General features: G+C 34.7%; 2 protein-coding genes and 1 long non-coding RNA gene across 6 annotated transcripts; all 3 read right to left on the bottom strand.

The window, feature by feature from the left end:
* On the bottom strand, positions 1 to 4094 carry LOC135265284 (uncharacterized). Of its 4 annotated transcripts, none has more exons than XM_064354604.1 (7): positions 3977 to 4094; positions 3867 to 3906; positions 3348 to 3699; positions 2874 to 3293; positions 394 to 2824; positions 125 to 343; positions 1 to 75 (listed from the first exon to the last, which is right to left on the bottom strand). In XM_064354604.1, exons 1-4 carry the CDS (start codon positions 4013 to 4015, stop codon positions 3107 to 3109), a joined length of 618 nt encoding a protein of 205 aa, XP_064210674.1. In that variant the 5' UTR covers positions 4016 to 4094; the 3' UTR covers positions 1 to 75; positions 125 to 343; positions 394 to 2824; positions 2874 to 3106. The 4 variants fall into 4 exon arrangements, with proteins under 4 accessions (XP_064210674.1, XP_064210675.1, XP_064210673.1 ...); XM_064354605.1 differs by having other exon boundaries at positions 2878 to 3293; XM_064354603.1 differs by having other exon boundaries at positions 394 to 3051; positions 3100 to 3293; positions 3977 to 4092.
* A 170-nt stretch (positions 4095 to 4264) lies between these two features.
* LOC135265286 (uncharacterized) lies at positions 4265 to 5337 on the bottom strand. Its single transcript, XR_010332881.1, has 3 exons — positions 4993 to 5337; positions 4598 to 4943; positions 4265 to 4556 (listed from the first exon to the last, which is right to left on the bottom strand). It is a non-coding gene; the product is annotated as an uncharacterized LOC135265286 (long non-coding RNA).
* Positions 5338 to 5408: 71 nt separating this feature from the next.
* On the bottom strand, positions 5409 to 9583 carry LOC135265285 (protein spaetzle-like). Its single transcript, XM_064354608.1, has 2 exons — positions 9502 to 9583; positions 5409 to 6007 (listed from the first exon to the last, which is right to left on the bottom strand). Exons 1-2 carry the CDS (start codon positions 9566 to 9568, stop codon positions 5610 to 5612), a joined length of 465 nt encoding a protein of 154 aa, XP_064210678.1. The 5' UTR covers positions 9569 to 9583; the 3' UTR covers positions 5409 to 5609.
* Positions 9584 to 20284: the final 10701 nt, after the last annotated feature.

Here is a 20284-nt window from a genome sequence, read left to right as displayed (position 1 = left end):
ATAATATAATATTTATATTTTACTACGACTACTACTTAGCTAAACTACACTATTCTCTACGAAAGAACCCCGGCCCTAAAAAATTCACAATAAATTACTGTTGAAAAAGAACAATAAAACTTACTTCTTTAATTTAAGGCATTATGATTCTTTTTACTCCTCAGGAAGTCGAGGTAGCTGGGCTCATTAAAATGATCCCAGTTCTCCTCTTCTTCTTGCACCATCACTTTACTTGAGGCCCTTTGCTTTTCTTTATCGGCCCGATGGCACTTCCAAATGTGCCTTTCGAGCCGAAACCAAAGAAGAATGTGGTTTTTGTCGTATGGACAAACTATGATATCCTCTGAAAAAAAATTATTTCCAACTAAACTACTAAAAAAATATTAAACTTACCAGGAGTATTAAAAATAGAACTTTTTCTGATGGGTTCCATTTTTTAAGAATTGCTTGTTATTGTAGATATACACAAGAACTGTGTTACACAACACAACACATTAACTTTTATACAGTTTGGGGTGGAAAATGAGTAAGGACAATTGCGCGATTCATCTTGAATGAGTGAGGAGTTGTTGGCCTTGCAAAAGTGGGGAGTAACATGAATGGCCTTGACCTTGAAAACATCAAGGTCCAATAATGCCTTGGCCTTGAAGTGGTGGGGGGAAGTGGAGGGGTTGGCCTTGAAAAAGTAAGAAAGAGAGAGAACGAGTGACCTTGAAAGAAAGAGAGGGAAAATGGGCGGGGTCAAACTCAAGGTCAAGGTTGTGTTGTGTTGTCCCCCCATTCGTTATCTACTTAGAAAGTTGATTTAGTTATATTATTATCGGAGTATCTAAAAATACTGAGCACTTAATCCAGGAATAAATTGCGATTTTATTTTTACAGCATTTTTTAAATAAAAACTGCGTGTTTACTTTGCTCATTTTGTTTACCAAAACTCGACTACAATTACAGCTGTACCTATTCAAACTGAAACAATATTTTAACAATGAATGTTAGTAGGATGGCTATAAAACGAATATGACACAGATTTTGTTTATAACGAGCATCTGGATAACTTACCTATCGCCACAAGAAAAATATAGTTTTGAAATTCGGAGTAAATATTTAAAAATTCAAATGAAATTAGAATGCATTTGGTAAATATTTAAGTAACGTTCATTCAAGTTTTATGCCGCGTTTAAACCTGTCTTTAGGGCCAGGAACATTTTTCCTCCTTTTACGGTTTCATTTAAAAGCAATTAACCGCTTTTTCGCTCTAACAATGCCATTTAAGGTACCCTAGAGTTGGTAATCATCCCAAAGCATCGATTTTACATAATTATAGATGGAACGGCTCCACTGTTGGAACTTCTGGCCATGATTACATCACGTTCATAAACTATGTAATCTGCTAATTAAAGAAAATCTGAGAGAAAGTCGCATTTTCCTAAAGTTATTCAAGGGAGGTATCTGTAGCTTGCAGGATCAGTTTAACTTCCAACAAATTGTAAAGGGTTTGCGCTAAGAAGTGACGCAGAGATGGATTTCACTGGCCACATCAATCTCCTTCAAGGAAGATCCACGAAACTGTGTAAAGCATAACAGAGAAGATGCATCAGAATTTTTAAAACTCCTTAAAAATAAACGCGATCCCTGGCTTGATTGATACGCAAATATTTAATCGATTTAATTTCATTCAGACAAATATTTCAGAAACGTTTTTATTCTCCCTATACTGACTCAGTGAATTTAATTAGTGTCCATTCAAATATCATATAATTAATGCCCAATGAATCTAATTTATGTAATTACTTCAAAGTAACATTCAATAAACAGTCTGCAACAGCAACATCAAAAACAATGGTTCATTCAAATTCAGCGATTTTATTACACCTGTTGATTTAATATAATATTTACCGCGAATAAAGTATTTAAAGTTGTAACTGAAATTGCTTTAGGTTTTGTTAAAATAAAAGCAATACATAATAAATAACCGTATTTATTTGGTTTTAGTATGCCACTAGTTAATTAATTTACTACTAAACTTATAGAAAAATTTATTTTACACCCAAGCTTGTACCAAACTTGAATCTGTTAACAAATAAAAAATGGTTTGTATCAATGCTATTTGCTTTTGCCGTCACTTTCCTCCAGAAATAACAAGTCAAGCAATAAATCGAAGAAATGTATATTTTGCAGCTATAAACTCTTTAAATCAACATAAGATCGTTTTTACGACTTGAAGATTTCTGCACGCACAATGTAAGATTTAACAAACCGTTGCAGGACAAAATTTAACAAAATTCTTATTTCCTCAAGCATTATTTAAATACTATATCTAACAATTGGTTTGTGCCACAACAGCAATTAATTAAAGTATTAAGAGTGAGATATGTGGAATTTTTTTGTTACAATAAAGGTGCAAGAAGAGCCCACACTACGTTTTGGTTGAATTTAACCAACTCACCTATTACTATTAAATTAGAGGCTTCTTATTTCAAATACAAATAACTCAGCATCACGGACGCACATCAGACCACACCGTTCCTCAAACAAAACTGAAGGAAATTCATTTAAGTTTCAGTTATTAATAGCTTTCCTGTTTGCAACAAATTTTATTCATTTTCCCACATAAAATAAGTTCATTCGAACATCAACAGCTTTATTAATTACAGTTTATAGTACACATAAATTTACAATACTACAATACTTTTCGTCTGTTTGTACATTTTTAATGCTTAAGCTAGTTCTAACATAATATTTCATAAAATGCTTAAACAGTTTCAGACACTGGTAAAGCTTGTAACAATAAATAAAAACTTGACTAACGTCCGGACTAAAATTGCTAAAATTTAATTATAAAAACACACATTAGTCCACAATAACTTACGTACCTACAATTCGTCATAATCACACAAATCACACGTAATTACTTTTCAAGAATTATTAGCTGGGATTCACTAAATTGTGATTAATACCTATCGTTTTCTTCCACCTAATACTGCGATAATTACAGGGATAAAATCGTCTCAGTTCACTTCTCCACAAAGTAAATGTATTACTCTGCAGTTACTAAAAATGAGTTAGTAGGTGAAACAAAATTTAAATTACGAAACTTACCCCAACTTTAAGTAAAAAACACATTAGAGCTAATTATCTTGTACGAACAGACACAAGCTGATGGAAATCTGTACCTATCAGCGTACGGTCTTCCATTTTCATCAGCCGTCAGTAACAATTTTTCGACGAACTTTTGTCGACACCTTGTTTTTAACTTTCTAACCTTCTCGTAAAATTTGCACATTTGATTTTTTCTAAAACACGTACTAAAGTCCGTCCTTATTCACAATAGAATTTAAAAAACTTACATCACGCAGACCTCTACGGACACTCCTTGTTTGTATCCATCGAAGTTGTAGATAAATTTCAGATTATTTTTTATATTATATGCCGCTTTTGAGTATATAATACTTTTGCGTGATGCACAAATACAGGAAGTGTCTTGGTTCCTACTCATAATGGGCTCTATTACTGCCATACTCTGAAAGTACCGAGAAAACTCCTTTTCGCGGCTTTTTAATATTTTGGAAAATAGTTCTTTAGGGTAGCGGTCCAAGTGTTCACAGTACGTGTGATTTTGGCAGTTGGGGACCACCGTCTCGTACAAAAAATCACCCCCAATTTCACTCGAATCCGGAAAGGTCAAACCCTTGCGATCATCTAAAACTACGAATTTACTACTTCTTTCCTCATTAAAACCAGTTTAAAATTACACAATTAGAAAACGAATGAGAGAAAAAATTAGAGTGTCTTCATTAAAAAACTTTGTGTTATTCTGTTATATTCTCTGAGATTAGTTTACACTGATTAACGCTTGCTAAACTTACCCATCTTGGCTGGATTAAATGACATGGCTTGAATGCCCAACTAAAAATCAATTTATTAATCAAACTTGTAACAGCTTAATCACACAGCGCTTCACAAGATATATTCCTACCTCTTTGAAAACGGCAAAAACCAACACAAAAACCCACATTTCTTCCACTGCCACTGAAGGTTGTGTACTGTCTTCTGAACAGGTACATCTGACACTAACAGCAAAAGATTAAGAGTTAATGATACTTACCGTCCACCACCTTGACCATCATTTTCACTAACAGCAGGAGACCGGCTCCGAAGGGTATTCGACTACGAAATTCTTTCACAAGAAATTACAGGTCGCCCTGACATCAAAACTCATGTTTACTTTTATTTCATTAGAAAAGGTGGAAAAAAAAAACGAATGTATAGAATCAAAGTTTTATTGTACCGGGAAATGGTATAACATTTCAGCTTCAAAGACACGTCTATTGATCGCAATTTAAGGAAAATTAGTTGTCAGCAAACTCTCCTAAACTCGGTTAAAATTAATAATTGGTTCGTATGCACAGACACAGGCGGAAGGAAACCAGAATAAATCCCACACAGGTTTTCCGTATTCATCGGCAACCAACAGCAACATATCGCTGTACTTTTGCATACACTTCGTCCTAACTTCCCGCGGCGTTCCCTGGAATGATCTGCAAGCTGTTTCAGCTCTAATAAGAAAGTAGAAATCGTAATCACTTCATGCACTTACACACATTCTTCTGTCCTTACGCCTTGCTTGTAGTTATCAAAATTGTAAACATATTTCCACTCGTTTCTGACGTTTTGCGCCACTTTGGGATATTGCGTTTGGACGTGAGAATTGCAGATGTAATATTCAGTTACTCCGTACAATCGATTTTTGATAGATTCTTCCTCGGCGGTGCTTTGCGGCATGAAATAATCTTCCCCGTATGTGGTGTTTTCTAATATTACGCTAAATTTATTTTTGGGGTAATGTCCGACGTCCTCACAAAATGTTTTGTTACCGCTACACTTTGGAGCAATGAAAGTTTCATGCTCTTCTGGCGAGTTCGGAAAAACGATGTGATTGTTTCCTGCCATAAAAAATAATTAAATTTTCATTTTCAAGGCGATAAATCTTACTCTGCCAGGCTGGACTTGCTTGAATACTGACTAAAAAAACTATAAGAAAATCCAGAAAAAGAGAAAAGAAATAACTAACCACTTCCATAGTCATAAAATAAACACAGACGAAAACACACTTCACCCACATTCGACGTTTGCAGCCACGAAGAATAATGTTGAATAGAATCGTAAATAAGTGATTAGGAAAGTTGAAAGGGTTTAGGGTTTCGGCCAGAGGTGGGGAGAAGGGTTCGTTCATTGGTTGTGGTTTGCTTCTGTATGATTTTATTCAATAAATAATCCCGCTGCCGTTTTTACAATAAAAAGTTCAATCACATAACTTATATCACATTCTTTATTTTATTTTCCGTTCCCTTTCGACCTTAAGGAAACATCGTCGGCGCCAAATCGGGACAAAAAACTCAGATCCTTCCTGTAAGAGCAGCAGCAGGCTGACGGTAACTGGAATGTGTCCGGGACGGGATCCCCATTTTCAGATAAAGACATCATCCTCCGCAACATGTATTTTTGCTTGCAGCTGGTTATGTAGCCGTTCGCCCTGTCGCCGATGAGGTCACAAGCCGCCCCTTCCCCGCAACACTCTGTCACCGACACAGAAATCAACTTTCAACCCTTTACTTTCGGCAAATTTCCGTCCTAATCCCTTGAATGTATCCGTCTTCCTCTTGATTGATTATGACCTTCCACTTGTTGTTTTTGTTGATGCCAACTCGGGGGAAAATCGTTTTGGATATGCTCGTGCAGATGAACGCCTCGAAGTCGCCGTTTCTGTTGGTGATGCTGTAGCGCTCATCGAGGGGTTCGTCCTTGCCGAATAAATCAGTATGCACCCGCTTGCGCTTAAGCACGTTTTTCACGTGGTTGTAAGGATAAGAATCAAAGTCCTCACAAAAAGTGTTGCCTTCGGCACACTTAGGAGGACCGTCGATTTTCGGAACATCATTGAAAATCACTTGGTACGTGTCGGGAAATATTATGTCCTGGTCGCCGAACTCCCCGCCCAGCAAATCCCCTGAAAGCGACCAATTAGTTTTCTAACAAATTTCAAGCAAAAAATAAGGACAAATAAACACACTTGTTTAAGTGTGGACGATAGGTCAAGGGATGATGTATGATATATGGTGTCACAACTCCCTTTAATTCCCCATATAAAAATGTCAACTGAACGCAATGCTAGCAACATGGCAAGGTCGGGAACTTTTTTGAACATTGTCCAGCAGATGGAGCTGTTCTACAAATTTTTGACTATTTTTCAAATTTACGTCATAATGGCACATCATATTAAATTCTGTGGTCTAAGGCTGTTTACGGTGTTTACGACTATCTACGAACCTGTGCCAGGAATTATATTAGTTAATGAATCACAAGTATGGTCTTTAAAAGGAAATTGATTTATTTAGCAGTAAAATGGTTTCACTACAATAATCTTTTGAGTAGAGACATCAGCTATCATAACCATAAATAAATTCATATCGGAGGCCCGAAAACAACTGTGAACGCATTATAAGGTGATTGATATCTGTACAAACGGTAGTTGCACTTGAGTTTTCGAAAGTGTTAGAATACAGCAACGCCAAAAACAACAAGGTAATTATATCGCTTAACACCATAGACAAAATGATTTTGAACTATGTACCATCGAGTAAACTTTGTAATCAAACCCATTTGGATGTAGGAACCAGCCTTGTTTCAATGATTTTAACTGAAATATTTTTAATCAAAACTACAGATGAGAAGTATAATACACAATTAGCAAAATCAGTCTTTTAATTACAGTTGGGTGTGAGTCTCTTAGGTATGTAAATGTGTGAACTTGTCTTTGGGAGCCACTTTTTGCAAAATTTTTACATACACAAGTACCACTGAAAACACAAACCATCACAAAATATCAGTTTGATGTGCCCGTCACTCAGTTAAAGACCGGTAATAGTATCACTATCTTCCTTTTTTCAGTAAATTGAATCTTATCTGCCAAAATGCTACTGTCATTGAAATCAAATTTGAAGCATTTTTGAAGTTCAAAATGTAATCGGTACTAAGGATACCTTTAAATTAAATTCAAAAAGCGCTATCTAATGGCCATTGTATGAAATGGTTCCCGACCTCGTCAGTTCGTTCCAGTTTAAAACAAATGAAGGGAGTTGGAGCACCATACCTTCTAACACCACCGGTCAAGGTTACGTGTTTTATGTAAAGACATAAACAAAAACAAACAGTGGCGTTTCAATCAAAATTTCATTTTTTCGTGTTTGTTTCCTGTTCCCAAAACCACTCTCTGAATTTATGCCATTTTGAAATTAACCTTGGACTAGGTTTATAAATCTGCGCTAAGTAGACGAAGATTGATTCGTACCTCGGAACAAAATCCTGGTTTTAGTTTTATTCTTGTCATCTTTTAACGCCTCGCCGGTTAGATGTTTAATAAAAGTGATAGCGCTATCATTAATCCCTTCAGTCACTTTGGAGATGGCTTCAAGCGACTCTTTAAATTGAGGTCGCGTCTCTGCAATATACAGTCCGGGACATTTCTATTTGGACATAAAAAATTTGAATTTTCTGACATTTATACGTGTATTCAGCGTCTATGTGTCCTTGAGCTTTAATAACAGGAACATTTTTTAAATTGGTAGCATTAGAAAATGACAGTTAACAGCTGACTGATGAAAACAATAACACAATAACAAAGGAAATGTTATAATTTTAATCTATATAACCAGTGGCTGCTTTAAAAGTGTGTACTAACGGGATAATAACATATTTACGCAAGTATTTTTGAAGGTAGAAACATTACTTGTCATATAACAACTACTCAGATTATATGATGAGACGGGAATGGCACAATACAGAATTGTAGTCAGTGATTGTGCTGGAGAAAGCTGCTGTGACGTACTGACAGTACTGACTATCGCTGGTTGTACGATTTGTGCATTTTGTGATATATTTTGTGTGAAAAACTGGAAAACAAAGTGCATAACTGCATAACCTCACTTATCGCAGTTTTGCACATTTTGATGATGGGAATTGCGGTTCAAGTAATTATGAGTTATAGATGGAGCCCACTGTTTACTTCAAAGTAAGTTCACGACATTTACAGATACTTCCTTTATGTTTTTGTCTTTTCTGGTGTAGAGGGTTAACTTTTCTATTTTCATATAAAATTCAAACTAAACGAAATCGAAAAGCTTAATTTTGTCATGTTTTTCATTAATTATTAAAAAATTTATTTAAAAAATCACAGATAGTGTTTATAATTTGCAGCTGAAGCCTTTTGGGTCCACTTTTTTCGTTGTTATTTCCTTGTTTCTCTTGTTTCAAGCAGAATGGGTGTAAAGTTAATATAACTCCTTTGCACTGGCATGGGGTATTTGAAAACTTACGTTTAACAAATACGTCACAAAGTCTCAGCCATCGTCGAAAAATATAATAAGGGCTTTATAACAAGAAGCGCTTTCTGATTTTTCTGTGGACGTGTGGAAGAATAGTGTGAAATATTGCGAAAAACCAACTTTTACTCTTGTGTACATTTTTGTACGTCTCTATCTGAGTAGTATAAAAATATAGCCTACTAATAAAGGAAATTAAAGTGTTTTTATTTCTGGGTTGCCCCCAATTCCACTTTGCCCTTGCCTGATAATCAAGACACTCATAATGAAATTGGTGTAAGTGCATCGAATACAAACGTGTTGAATAGATGAATAAAAGAGAGACAACTGCTTTTTTCAAAAAGGCCATTTCAAATTTATTCAAAAAGCACAGCCCCATTGAAAAGGGTCCATTCACGATGAAGTTTGGCTTCCTGCATGACATAGGTCTCGGGCACCAAGCTCAGTGTAAATGGTCTAAATTGGTCTTGCATCTCTAAGACATGGTCTCACTAAGAGCGACTTCTGCAGTAGGCTTGAGACCTGCCTGCCTGTCTCGCAACAATCTCTGCATTATGATTCCAAATCATTCTATAAAACGCTGTCAATTACAAGCCGTGATATGAGGCATGAGGCCGTCTCAGTGTATGTCTTGTGGTGTACATTGAAACTGTTTCTTAGAGAACCCATTCACAATGAGATCTGCTTCGCTACATGCGGCGCGACAGGGCTCAAAGACTAATCCCAAAAGACACAAAAAAACTGACACAGTTTATCATTTTAAGCTATTGACAGCGTTTTCAAATGTTGGTGCAAAGACTTGTCGCGAGGCAGGTTTCAGCCTTCCGCCAACGTCAGTCTCAGTGAAACCCTCTCAAAGTGATCTCAGCGGAAACCATTCACCATGAGATTGGTCTATGAGGCCTATGTCGTGCCGCATGCAGCGAGATATGTCTCATTGATAATGAAAATAGGGCCGTTTTTGTTGTTTAAAGTCGTTTCTTAAAACTTTTGTGACAAATTTTACTGATGTGGCAGAGAGGGGGCATGCAATTGGAACATGACGATGACTACCCTAAAAGGCACTTCGAGGCTTTTATGGCCTTTTTAATGCAAATTTCAACTTTAAACCTGACAGTCATACCAAGGTCAAACATAACCTCAACAGTAATCCAGCAACGGTACTTCAAAGCATTTGAAAGTTTCTCCATTTGTTTTTAAGTGTCCTAGTTGGTACGTTTTGATGTACTTTACTACAATAAAGAAATATTTAAATTTTTATTATTGTTTACATTTGTCACCTGTCAAACACATCAAACAACCAAGTTCCCTAAATTTGAGCTCTTATCTAGTTTTTGTGCTCTATCATGCTCTATATAGTCTCGCGTCAACGTATGCGCTATGACGTATCTCATATAGAAATGTCCCGGACTATACACCTACAACAATTGCAGTGATTAAAGTATTAAGTAAAGTAATCATCAGTAGAATGGAACAGCGGTTTGTTTAAACATTTTCATGGTTATTCACATAAACTCGATCGACAGGTTTGTTTTTTTCTAAAAGCAATTTCCGACTTTGTTCCTCGAATCGGTTTCAAATACTTTCGCGCAATTAGACAAAGTGTACTCACCGTTACCGCAAGCACCACTAAAATAAAAAAGACGTAGCAATTTTTCACCATCGTCTTCCACAATTAGCCGCTGAAGACGCATTTACAGTTACTTGCACTAGTTTGCAAAGATTGTTCGTTGCGCTCAAATCCTTATGAAATTCCGAGTCCCCATTTAAGCCAGTTGTAAACACAAACTGATACATTGCTAGTTACAATTTTCGAATAACAAACTACACTACACTTGATAATGACTGTAGCCGCAATAAATTATAGCAAGTAACACATTAGCCGCAAGGTTTAGTCATCATATCGTAAATGAAAGTTCGATCAAACTCGTTCTCGTTTTATTTATAGAGTGCCACTAAATCTACAAATTATTTTCAAATACTGTGCTCCCGCCAAAGCGCAACACAAACTGTTTGAAACTAGTTTCGTTTCTGTGTTTATAGGTATAAACGCTTCATGTGTGGAAATTTACATAATTTACTGGCCAGCAATTAGACTCCGGTACGCGTCCGTGAAAGTCTTTAAATACACAGATACATCTTCACTTCTGAGTGATTTCACTCGATGGCCGTCAACCATGACCGGGGAATTACCAAATTTTTGCGCACTTGACTCACTTCACTGTGGCAAAAAATACATTAACAACAAATAGCTTTTTTTTTTTAAATTAAATGAGATTTCAACAAATAATACCATAAATATTAAATAGGTACATTGGTTTAATAGATATACATAATTTAACTTGTAGATAACTCTTTATTTGAATGTGTAATCGGTATTGCATAAGTCAGTGGCCACATTTGGAAAATACATTTTTAAGCTTATTTAATTTTCCTACATTTCGTATCGTTAATAATAAAGAACTCCCCCAAATAAATTAAAACTGGAAATAATTACAAAAAGTTACAATTTAAGTTATTACGACTGAAATAAACATCAAAATCAGAAAAGTTCTGCGAGTTATGCTAATGACAGATGAATTTAATCTGTGCAAAAAAAATAATTTTCTGCAATCCTACACAAGAAGTACGAGTAAAAGACCTAAAGTCTACAGCGTGTCTTAATTTTCATTTTTTCTGCAGCTGCATGTACTTAAAATGATTGCGATACTGTTATTAATATTAATTTAACATTTGCAACAAATAGACAATTAACTAAATGCGCCACTTAATTTAAATGTATTGAGAAGGTGATTGGAGTCAAACTTTTCGAAAGTCTTTCTTAAAAGTTGTGTGCATGTATTACAAGGGTAACTTTAGACGCTAATTACAATGCTGTTATGACAAAATTATAAGCAACACGCGAGTCCGCATATAATTAATTATTCTTCTTAGTCAATCACGTAAAATAAGGTAAAAAGAAGGGAAGATGGAGTGATGTAGTATTCATTAAATGTTAATTAAAGAGGAAGAAAACTTAACTCATTACTCATCGGCAATCTTAAATCGCAGCACCCGTCTAAAGTTCCCCGTGCCTGATGGTTATACAACAAAGTGGGAAATACGCCGTACAAAAAAGAAAAATACAATCATGTGAAAAGTTCCAATACTTCCGATAAGTTTATTCTTTCCCCTAGGGCGAAAATATGAATTATCTGCAAAGTTTTCCCTTTGATTTTTAAACTTGAAACTTTGATCTGTTTCGTTAAATTCCATTATTTGTATGCAAATACGTTTGGCCAAAAGTTGTGGGAAATAACGTCAATACTTATTGTACTAAAATCCGTTTTGGTAAAAAAATGTGGAAAATTTAAATTATTTTCTTTTCTTCGGCGACGATGTTCTAGTTGATGGACGAATGTTAGCCAAGCCGTGAAGAACAGGTGAATGAAATGGATTTCCCAAATCGATCGGAAGTTAATTGACACTTTCTTTCCAAAAACGAAATCAAGAGAAACAGCAAATAAAAAGCGTAGCAACAATAAATGAATACATCATAATACGTAATTTATAATAATTAGGCGTCAAGTTCCTGAAGTTGGAAATTAACTGATCAGCTCCTGAAAAGCTTCATGATGTTCAACACTTTACGTTTCACGTAAACCAACAATTAATCACAACTTTCTTTCTCCATTTGCTGAAATGAATCATAAATTATTAACGAGGATCGGCGTCACAAACGTAGTTAGGAAATTTTTAATTACTTCCGCCAGTGAAGTATTTAGCGGGAAACACAGTGATACAGTGGCTTCCGGCCGACTGTCCTGCGTCTGGAAAAACGAAGAAATGTTGGCGGGACACGTCCTGCACTATGCAGGTCTACCAGCAGTCTCTTTCCCACAACATTACCGTTTGACTTGTTGTCCTTGTCGATTTACAACAAATTTTAATGTACTCTCGAACAGCGGTAGTGTTGAATGTTGTGGTCGGTCAGACGCTCCGCTCCGGTTAAAACAGACGTTGGGTCTCTTTAGCCGCTTTCGTATCATGCAGACGGGGTGGTAGTTGCTTTGTAGTGCTTAGTAGTTTGGTAATAGCAATGAATGGCAACGTGATAATAGTTTTAATGTCCTTGGTAAGAAACTAATGTAACTTTCCTCAATTTTCCCATAGTGACCTAAACTCAAACAGCTCGCAAACACAACAAAATCTTACTTGCAAATTCCACTTTTGCATAAATCCGCGTCACCTTCTTATTAAAAAAATTATTCGAGGAGTTATTTATACCTTTCTGCGGTCGCAATTATTATTACCTTTTTGTTTTTATTTGCTATTGTTAAATGTGTGTTTATCGCTCATTTGCATGGCTCAAAACATGATCGCGCAGCAGCTTGCCTGCTCTAGTAACTTAAAAGGCTCAAGACCCTCTGGGAGCTGGCGCATACGTTTTACGTGTAAACTGTTTTTACTGTTTTTAGCCGCAAATTTAGACTTGAAGAGTTTCTTGACATTTGCAGTGTTTCTTTATAAGTAAATGTAGTTCCAAGAAACATTCTTGATTAAAATAAATGGCTAGATATTTTTTTATTAAATAAAATGTCTGTTAATGAAGTTGATACGAATTTTTGATAACGGTGCATTGTATTGAGAATTTAAAAAAACCATTTTATAGGAAATTTAAAAATACAGACCTGAGATATTTTAGATTTTTGTTAACTGTTCTTAATTGATAGATATAAAGCAAAAATTAAATTGTAAGTAGGCAACTTTTAATGCATCCTTCTTCGAATGCGTAGCTAGCTGGAAGAAGATTTATGACGGGTTTAGGACGCACCGCTGGAGGTAACCACCATTGGGGTGACCCACAAGATAATAATTTTATTGCCTTTGTTCAAGACAGAGAAATGTATCGGCACAAATAGGAATTTTAGCGATTTCTCTAATAATGGTATAAAATTAAAGCACATGATTTCGGAATTAATTTTTTTAACAAAATAATTAGGTACCTATAGATTTGCATTACGTTTTTTTTTGTGTAGACACTGCTATCAACGTATCTTATGAGATTTTGAAATACGAGTAATCACGCTCGCTATTTTTTTGAATACTTTTAACAATAAAATTATTCCTGTTTTAAAAAAAATATAAAAAAAGATGATTAAAACTTTCGTACTTAGCTTCGTTCTGTACAGGTTTTGTGATAGAACTACTGAGCTCCCTCACCACGACAAGGTGTCAACCCACTGAGGAAGTTTTTTTTTACTTTTATTGTTCAAATTAAAAATTATAATTATTATTAAAATGCTTATCATCATATTATGTATTTATGTAAAAATCTCTAAAACTAAACTTGAAATATTATTTACAAATCCTTTTTTATTATGCTGCGTAATGGTAAATTGCGACTATGTCTTGAATCAATTATTTCTGGTAACATGGCATTCATATAAAAATTTTCAAGACAATCTATCATTCCTCCGTTCCAATATTTACTATCGTTTTTCTCAATAATACAATATTTTAAATCTGTAGAGGTGTACACTATAAAATAACAAGTTTGGCGATTAGTAATGTGGAGCTGACCTTGTACTTGATGCATGTAATTATCTTTTTCTTTTAAAACTATTTTACTATCATCTTGAGAATCTATTTCTAAGTATTTAATCAATTTTTGTTCTATGGCAGTTTTAATATTTGTGTTTCTTGCGCTAAATGGACATTTAATTTCAACAATAGCATTGAACCCACTAACCCATCTGGTGTTGCACCTAAAAATTTTTTTTCTTTATCAACAAAAAAGCCGCATGAATCTACCTTTATACCTGTGATCTGTTCAAACTTCTCCTTTGCTTTCTCTTCATTATCAATTCCCCACTGTAGTGGTTCGGGTAATTTTTTAAATTTAGATAATCCCACACGATACAAGATATCTTTTACAGCATTCGCTGTATTGGTCGTACATTTCATATTAATAATTCTTCCGAAATTACTAGCCGTTAATTTATTATTTCTTTCTTTATCCCACTGCTCATTATTACGTTGACCAATTGTTAACAAAGGAATTTTTAAAATATCGCAAGCAGCCAAATCATTCAAGAACTCATTTTTTATTTTGTCATATGTTTCTGTTGGCATGTCCATTATGTCATTAGTCGCACCATAATCCGAATCTGCACTTTGAATACGAATTTTTCTTTTATTTAATTTTGTAGCTTGAAGTTCTTTGGTTTTTAATAAGCGATTTGAAAATTTTGTGGTGTAAATGCCACTATTCCCTGATATTTTCTCCATAATTTTAAATACAAATTAATTTGTTTTTGTTATTTACATTTACGACTGCCGCAAAGCATCTTCCATGATAAGAACCGCGTTCTGAAAAATTTATTCTTTTACCCCGAACAAGTTTGTTAACTACTGAATTAAATGACTCAACAGAATTATTATCGACATCATACAATAGACTTGAAGATAAATTTGCAACTCGTTTTAATGCCTGCATGAACAACTCAAACAAGGAACTATTTTTAAAGTCAGAATATGCAACTGCATTTGTTATTTGACCAACTGTTTTACAAAAATACGTAGCGCACTTTGAATGATTACCAAAAATATGTGCAGGTCCATTTAAAATATCATTTTTCAGGTTTTCTGCTTTTTGATCGAAAGTACAGTTTTCGTTTTTTCTGTATTTTATCGCTGAAACAATTGCGGTTCTAAATTTCAAATAATTGTTGCGCAAAAATTTTTTTATATTTATGTCAGAACGAGGAGTTTTAGCGATTTCTCTAATTTTAGTACAAAAATTTCGTAGTATATGATTTCGGCATTCAATTTTTTTAATAAAATAATTAGGCCCGTATGGTCTTGCATTATGAATTTTTTTGTAGACGCTACTATCACCATCTCCTATGAGGTTTTTAAATCTTACGTTATGCATGTCTACTTATTTTTTAAATCCATCCAAAATAATTGCTGCTTCCATTGAAGTTGAAGTGTTTTTCCAATTTTTAAAACATTTATGAGGGGGCGTCGTTTGGTTTTTTTTCTTATAATACATACATTTTTTACAATTTTTATTTTTAACTCCCACGTATAAAATAAAACCCTCCACTAAATACAAGAGCTTATGAAAAACTTTCTAAACTTTCTAATAAACATTTTTGTTTACATGTGATTTCAGTTTCAGGTACCCGATCTTTAGCAATGTTTACTTATATTTTAAAGAAATACACAAAATTTATATAATGTAAGAGTAACGCAGCTATATCTTCGCAAGCTAGTAATAGAAAAATTGTATAAATTTAATAAAAAAACGAGAAATAATTCCTAAATTCTAAAATAATACATAATTATAAAAGTATCATTTATTTTACTAGGCGTAACGTAAACAAATTATATCCCTAAGACTGGATCTTACAATCTCTCGACACGTTATTTGTACTATAATTATTACTGGGTATAGTTACAATAAATTTTTACAACAATGTATTTTTCAGAATTTATTACCTGGATAAAATTATCAGACGAAAAAGCGGGTTTAAAGAAGTTTTCATCATTTTAATGAGATATTCCTAGTAACTTTTTTAAAGTTAAACTGTTTTCTGAAAGAACAATAATGTTTCACCAATTAATTTCCTACATTGGCCACTACTAGGTTTAATTCTGCCAGGAGGTCCGCTAGGGCACTGCCCATACGGTCCTCGGTACCGGAGCCCCATGCGTGAGACTTGGCATTGAAATCGCCCATTAACAGGATTTTTTCTCGCATGTCTCGTAGTGTCTTCCTCAACTCCTCAAGGAATTGTTGAATGGGCACATTTGGTGAATGTAACCACTGATCTTTGTGCATATTCCCACTTGCACCGAGGCCCACCCCCGCCCCGAGGCTTGGTGTTCCACTCTGAGTTGCGGATTAATGACTCTGATTGCTACGTCCAGGTTTCTGTCATAGGATCATCCTCCCTTAGCGATGAGTCTCTTGTTGGGTTCCGTTACAAACAGGATATCCGCCCGTTCCTCAATGGCCATCTGCGTTAGACAGTCGTGTGCTGTCTGGCTCCGGTTGGTGTTTAGCTGGATACAGAGCAGCACTATATTGGTACTAACTGTGGCCATCTGTCGTTGTCGTTGTTGGAAGCCCATAGCTGGTTCTGGTTTTCCTTGTCCCGGTCCGTCAGTGGGTGCGGGTGTGGGCTTCCCCCTCCCCGCAAACGCCGTCAGTCACCAATGGGCTCTTCTACCTGTTCCCGGAGGTAGCGTTCCGGAGCGTCGTTTCTTGAAGTCATTCTACGAGGCTTACTTTGGTTCCTCGTTTGGATTGCATTTCTCATTGCTTTCTTGAAACTCTCGCAGTATGCCGCTCCCGGCATTTGTCCTTCCGAACTACACAGGGGGCATCGAAGCTGTTGTTCCAGAAATAGCCTATCTGCGAACATTTTCGGCATCTCTGCCTTCTATCCTCACCTGAGCAGTCCTTTGTTTTGTGCCCGTACTCCCAGCAGTGGAAGCATTTTACTACTGCAAACCGATCGTGCACACCGGATCTGCTGAAATTTTGCTTTTATCTAGTCGTAAGTACTCTATATTTAAATTATTTTTCTCCCTTAAATTAAAATGTGCCGTTATTGCATACCTTTTTTTTTTGGTTTGTTTATATTCGCAACAGGTACACAAGGGCGGTAGCACTTTTTAGTCGGTGGCAGGTCGTGGGACAAGGATTTTACTATTGATGGTTTAAGTTAGCTAAAAATTTAAGGGCGCCACTCAGTTATCGATAACTAAGCTCCCAACTGAGAAGGAGATAAGAAAACTATTGAATAATCAATTAAAATTCCGTATATTAAAAGTTACTCTTGTGACCAGATGGTTAAATCAACTACTGACACGAATTTTTACGTTAGAATTGGCCAATTCGCTCGCTCACATTAATTGAAATTATAAGTTATAAAAAATTACTAATAGTTGCATAAAAATTGAAATTTAAAAAGGAAAATTTGAAAATTGAAATAAATTTTTTTTAAGAAAGGAAATTCGAATAATATATTATAACGACAAGATTGGAAATCGCGAAGAACTGATATCTTGGACTTATCTGCGTCCAGTCCTTGGCCGTTTACGAGGTTCCCGAAGGTCACACCATTTGATGAAGAAAGTCCTCCTCTAATCGACTGTAGGGGAACCTTCGGATACGAAATAACAGAAACTTTGAGGACCTCGGATTTTCCTCTGATCGGTTACGACATTGGCGTGTCGGACTTTAGGATGATACTGGGGTTGAGGGCCTAAAATGGGGTATTAGGGATCGGAAAAACTAAAGTTATGAACCTACTTTGGTGGTGTGCGCCCTCAAAAGTTGCTTGATCGTTCTAAGTGTTGGATTTTTAACAAATAAATAACTAATTTAAGCTCACAGGCAATTGTTGCAGATGTTCTTAACTGGACCTCTCGATACCTACTGACCGTTCGACCTCTACCCCTCCCCAAATATTTCGCGCATGATTTTATTAAGAATTTAAGTTTTTTTTTTTATATAAACGTTACAATATAATTTTCAAAAGGAAAAGCGCTGAAGTTGTCAACATTACCAAATTGTCCAACATCATCGACTAAATGTAGTAAAGAATGCACATTGTGAGAGAGAAACTCTGCTCCATAAACTTTCTTATATTTTTTAACAAAATTATGTAACAATTGTACCGCATAATCTAAATAGGAATTGTCTGACGAAAAGACGTCACTTGCTAGAATTGATATGGCAACATGCAGCCGCATTATATTTTCATAATATTTTTTTTCCTAAAGTATTTTTAAAAACAACAGGAACACAATACAGTAACAAAAATTTGAATTCAGTAGCTTTGAAGCGTTTACATTCATTTAAATTCCTCATAGTCTTTCGTGTGAATTCCTGGGGAATAAATTTCTCATATCTGAAAATTTATTTGAAATACTGTTCACATCTCTTGCATAAAGTTTATGAGGTGGTTTACCAAATATTAACCCATAGTTTTTATGAGTTAATAATCTTTTTGTCACTCCAAGTAACACTAAATGCATATAATCAATCAGTACGTTCTTAATTATATTAAACTGAGGTAACAGTAATAAGTTTGTGTCATCCAAACTAATGTGATGATCAGGATCTTTCCGTAATCGAAAATCAGAATCATTTCGTTTTGTAAAGGTTAATTCTGGAAAAAACAAATTATTTCCAAAATGATCACCTTCTTGTGTACACTTGTTACATGAAGAATACCCAGAATGACCTTTAGTTTTTAATAAAACAGTTTTTGCGGGGAGGTCACATATTAACATATTAATTCTAAATGCATGTACTGTAATTTTAAATCGAAATCCCTCATTAATTAATGTTACAGCTTCTTTAATAAATTCATAAAGTAAATTATTTGAATCCTGTGGTTTTTGGTAACCGTGATATAATCCGATCAATAAAATGTTTTTTTAGTAAGTTTACTGTACCAAGAATTGGCCAAAACTGAGAGCCAGTGCTTTTAGATAACGGTAGGCCATCTACATTAACTGACATATACAGAACGTTATTTTCATTTAAAGATACATTATATTTGATAAATAAGTTTGTTATTGTTTCTGAAATTCCGAAATAAAAAAAATTCCTGGTTCCAGATCACGAATAAGGGTAGTTCTAGGAGTTTTTAATAAGGTCCTGGAATCTTTTGGTGGGTAACTTAACTATGTCGTCCCGCAATATCCTTAATAATTTACCACAGTGACTTTGAGAAATATTATTTTCTACAGCTCATTTCACTAATTTATTTTCAATTTTCTGTTCTTGTCTTTAACACACTCTTGTAACTGAGGATAGCCGAATTCTACATCTTCTAATGGCACACCTTCATTTTTAGTTTCGTTACTTAATGAAGTTGATCTATTTAATTCGTCATTCACAGAACTCAAAACTATTGAAGAATTATCCACATCACTTGCACTTTCAATATGAAAACACTCAAAATTAGAACTGTTAGAAGTTTTAACACTTAAACTTGATTCATTTAACATTTTCATGGTTCTATCAACACTTTTCTTAATAAGTCTTTGCCTTTGTCTAATTTTACTTTTAGGTATTGTTGAAATAAAGATATAAAGAAAAGACAGATAAAGCAAACTCTAAGGAGTAGACAAGACCGCTAAATTTCCCGCCAAGTTCTTAGTAAACGTTCAGGTTATGCATAGACAAATCAAGCGTTGAAAACACCCCGATTTTCAAGGGTAAACAGAAAAGCAGAAAAAATCGTGAAAATACCCCCCATTTTAGAGGTATATTAAAATTAACGTTTTTCAAAGATTTTGCCTTGTTTTTCCATTGAGCCACTTGAGCACAAAAATAAATACGGCTTCACAGTCCTATTTTACAGGGTTAACGACTTTAAAAGAAAAACAGTATTTATTATTAAATTAGGATTATATGCGATTTTTAAAATTTCCATACCAGTTTGATATATTTTTATGATTCAGTGCGAGATATTTCTTTATTTGTTTGATGCAGACTTGGCAAACTAATTGATTTTTCTAATATGTGTAACTTTTTAATTCAGATTATCATGCTTAGTTTCTTAGTCATTTTTTACTTTCTACGCATTTTTTTTCCAAGAAAAATCCGTATTTCTACCAAAACATCAAAAACAACGTTGAATTTGACTTTTTACCCTGATTTTTAACCCTAACTTCTAACTCAGATTTTCCAAAAAACATAATTTTTTTAGGAAAATGAGTCGGTTTTCAAGTTTTAGTCGTTGAAGTTTATTGAGTTTGAAAAACAGCCCATTGAAGTCTGTTCAAAAACACAAAAAATTCAGAAAATAACCTGATTTTAGACCCATTTTATCTATTGAAACATCAATTTTTTATGCACACTACCCTAATTTTTATAGCCTTTTTATATTATAATA

Source organism: Tribolium castaneum, chromosome 2, assembly GCF_031307605.1.
Source record: "Tribolium castaneum strain GA2 chromosome 2, icTriCast1.1, whole genome shotgun sequence".
NCBI lineage: Eukaryota > Metazoa > Arthropoda > Insecta > Coleoptera > Tenebrionidae > Tribolium > Tribolium castaneum.
This window is presented reverse-complemented; position numbering and strand designations above follow the sequence as displayed.

What these genes read in the sequence shown, in the direction of transcription:
- LOC135265285 (XM_064354608.1), bottom strand. Translation starts at nt 9,568, where the DNA reads ATGGAGAAACTTTCAAATGCTTTGAAGTACCGTTGCTGGATTACTGTT. An exon ending in TGAGGTTATGTTTGACCTTG is followed by an intron (nt 6,008 to 9,501) that starts GTATGACTGTCA and finishes GGTCGCTTTCAG; the next exon opens with GGGATTTGCTGGGCGGGGAG.
- LOC135265284 (XM_064354602.1), bottom strand. Translation starts at nt 4,015, where the DNA reads ATGTGGGTTTTTGTGTTGGTTTTTGCCGTTTTCAAAGAG. An exon ending in ATTTAATCCAGCCAAGATGG is followed by an intron (nt 3,700 to 3,866) that starts GTAAGTTTAGCA and finishes TCGTAGTTTTAG; the next exon opens with ATGATCGCAAGGGTTTGACC. An exon ending in TCCGTAGAGGTCTGCGTGAT is followed by an intron (nt 3,294 to 3,347) that starts GTAAGTTTTTTA and finishes TACGTGTTTTAG; the next exon opens with AAAAAATCAAATGTGCAAAT.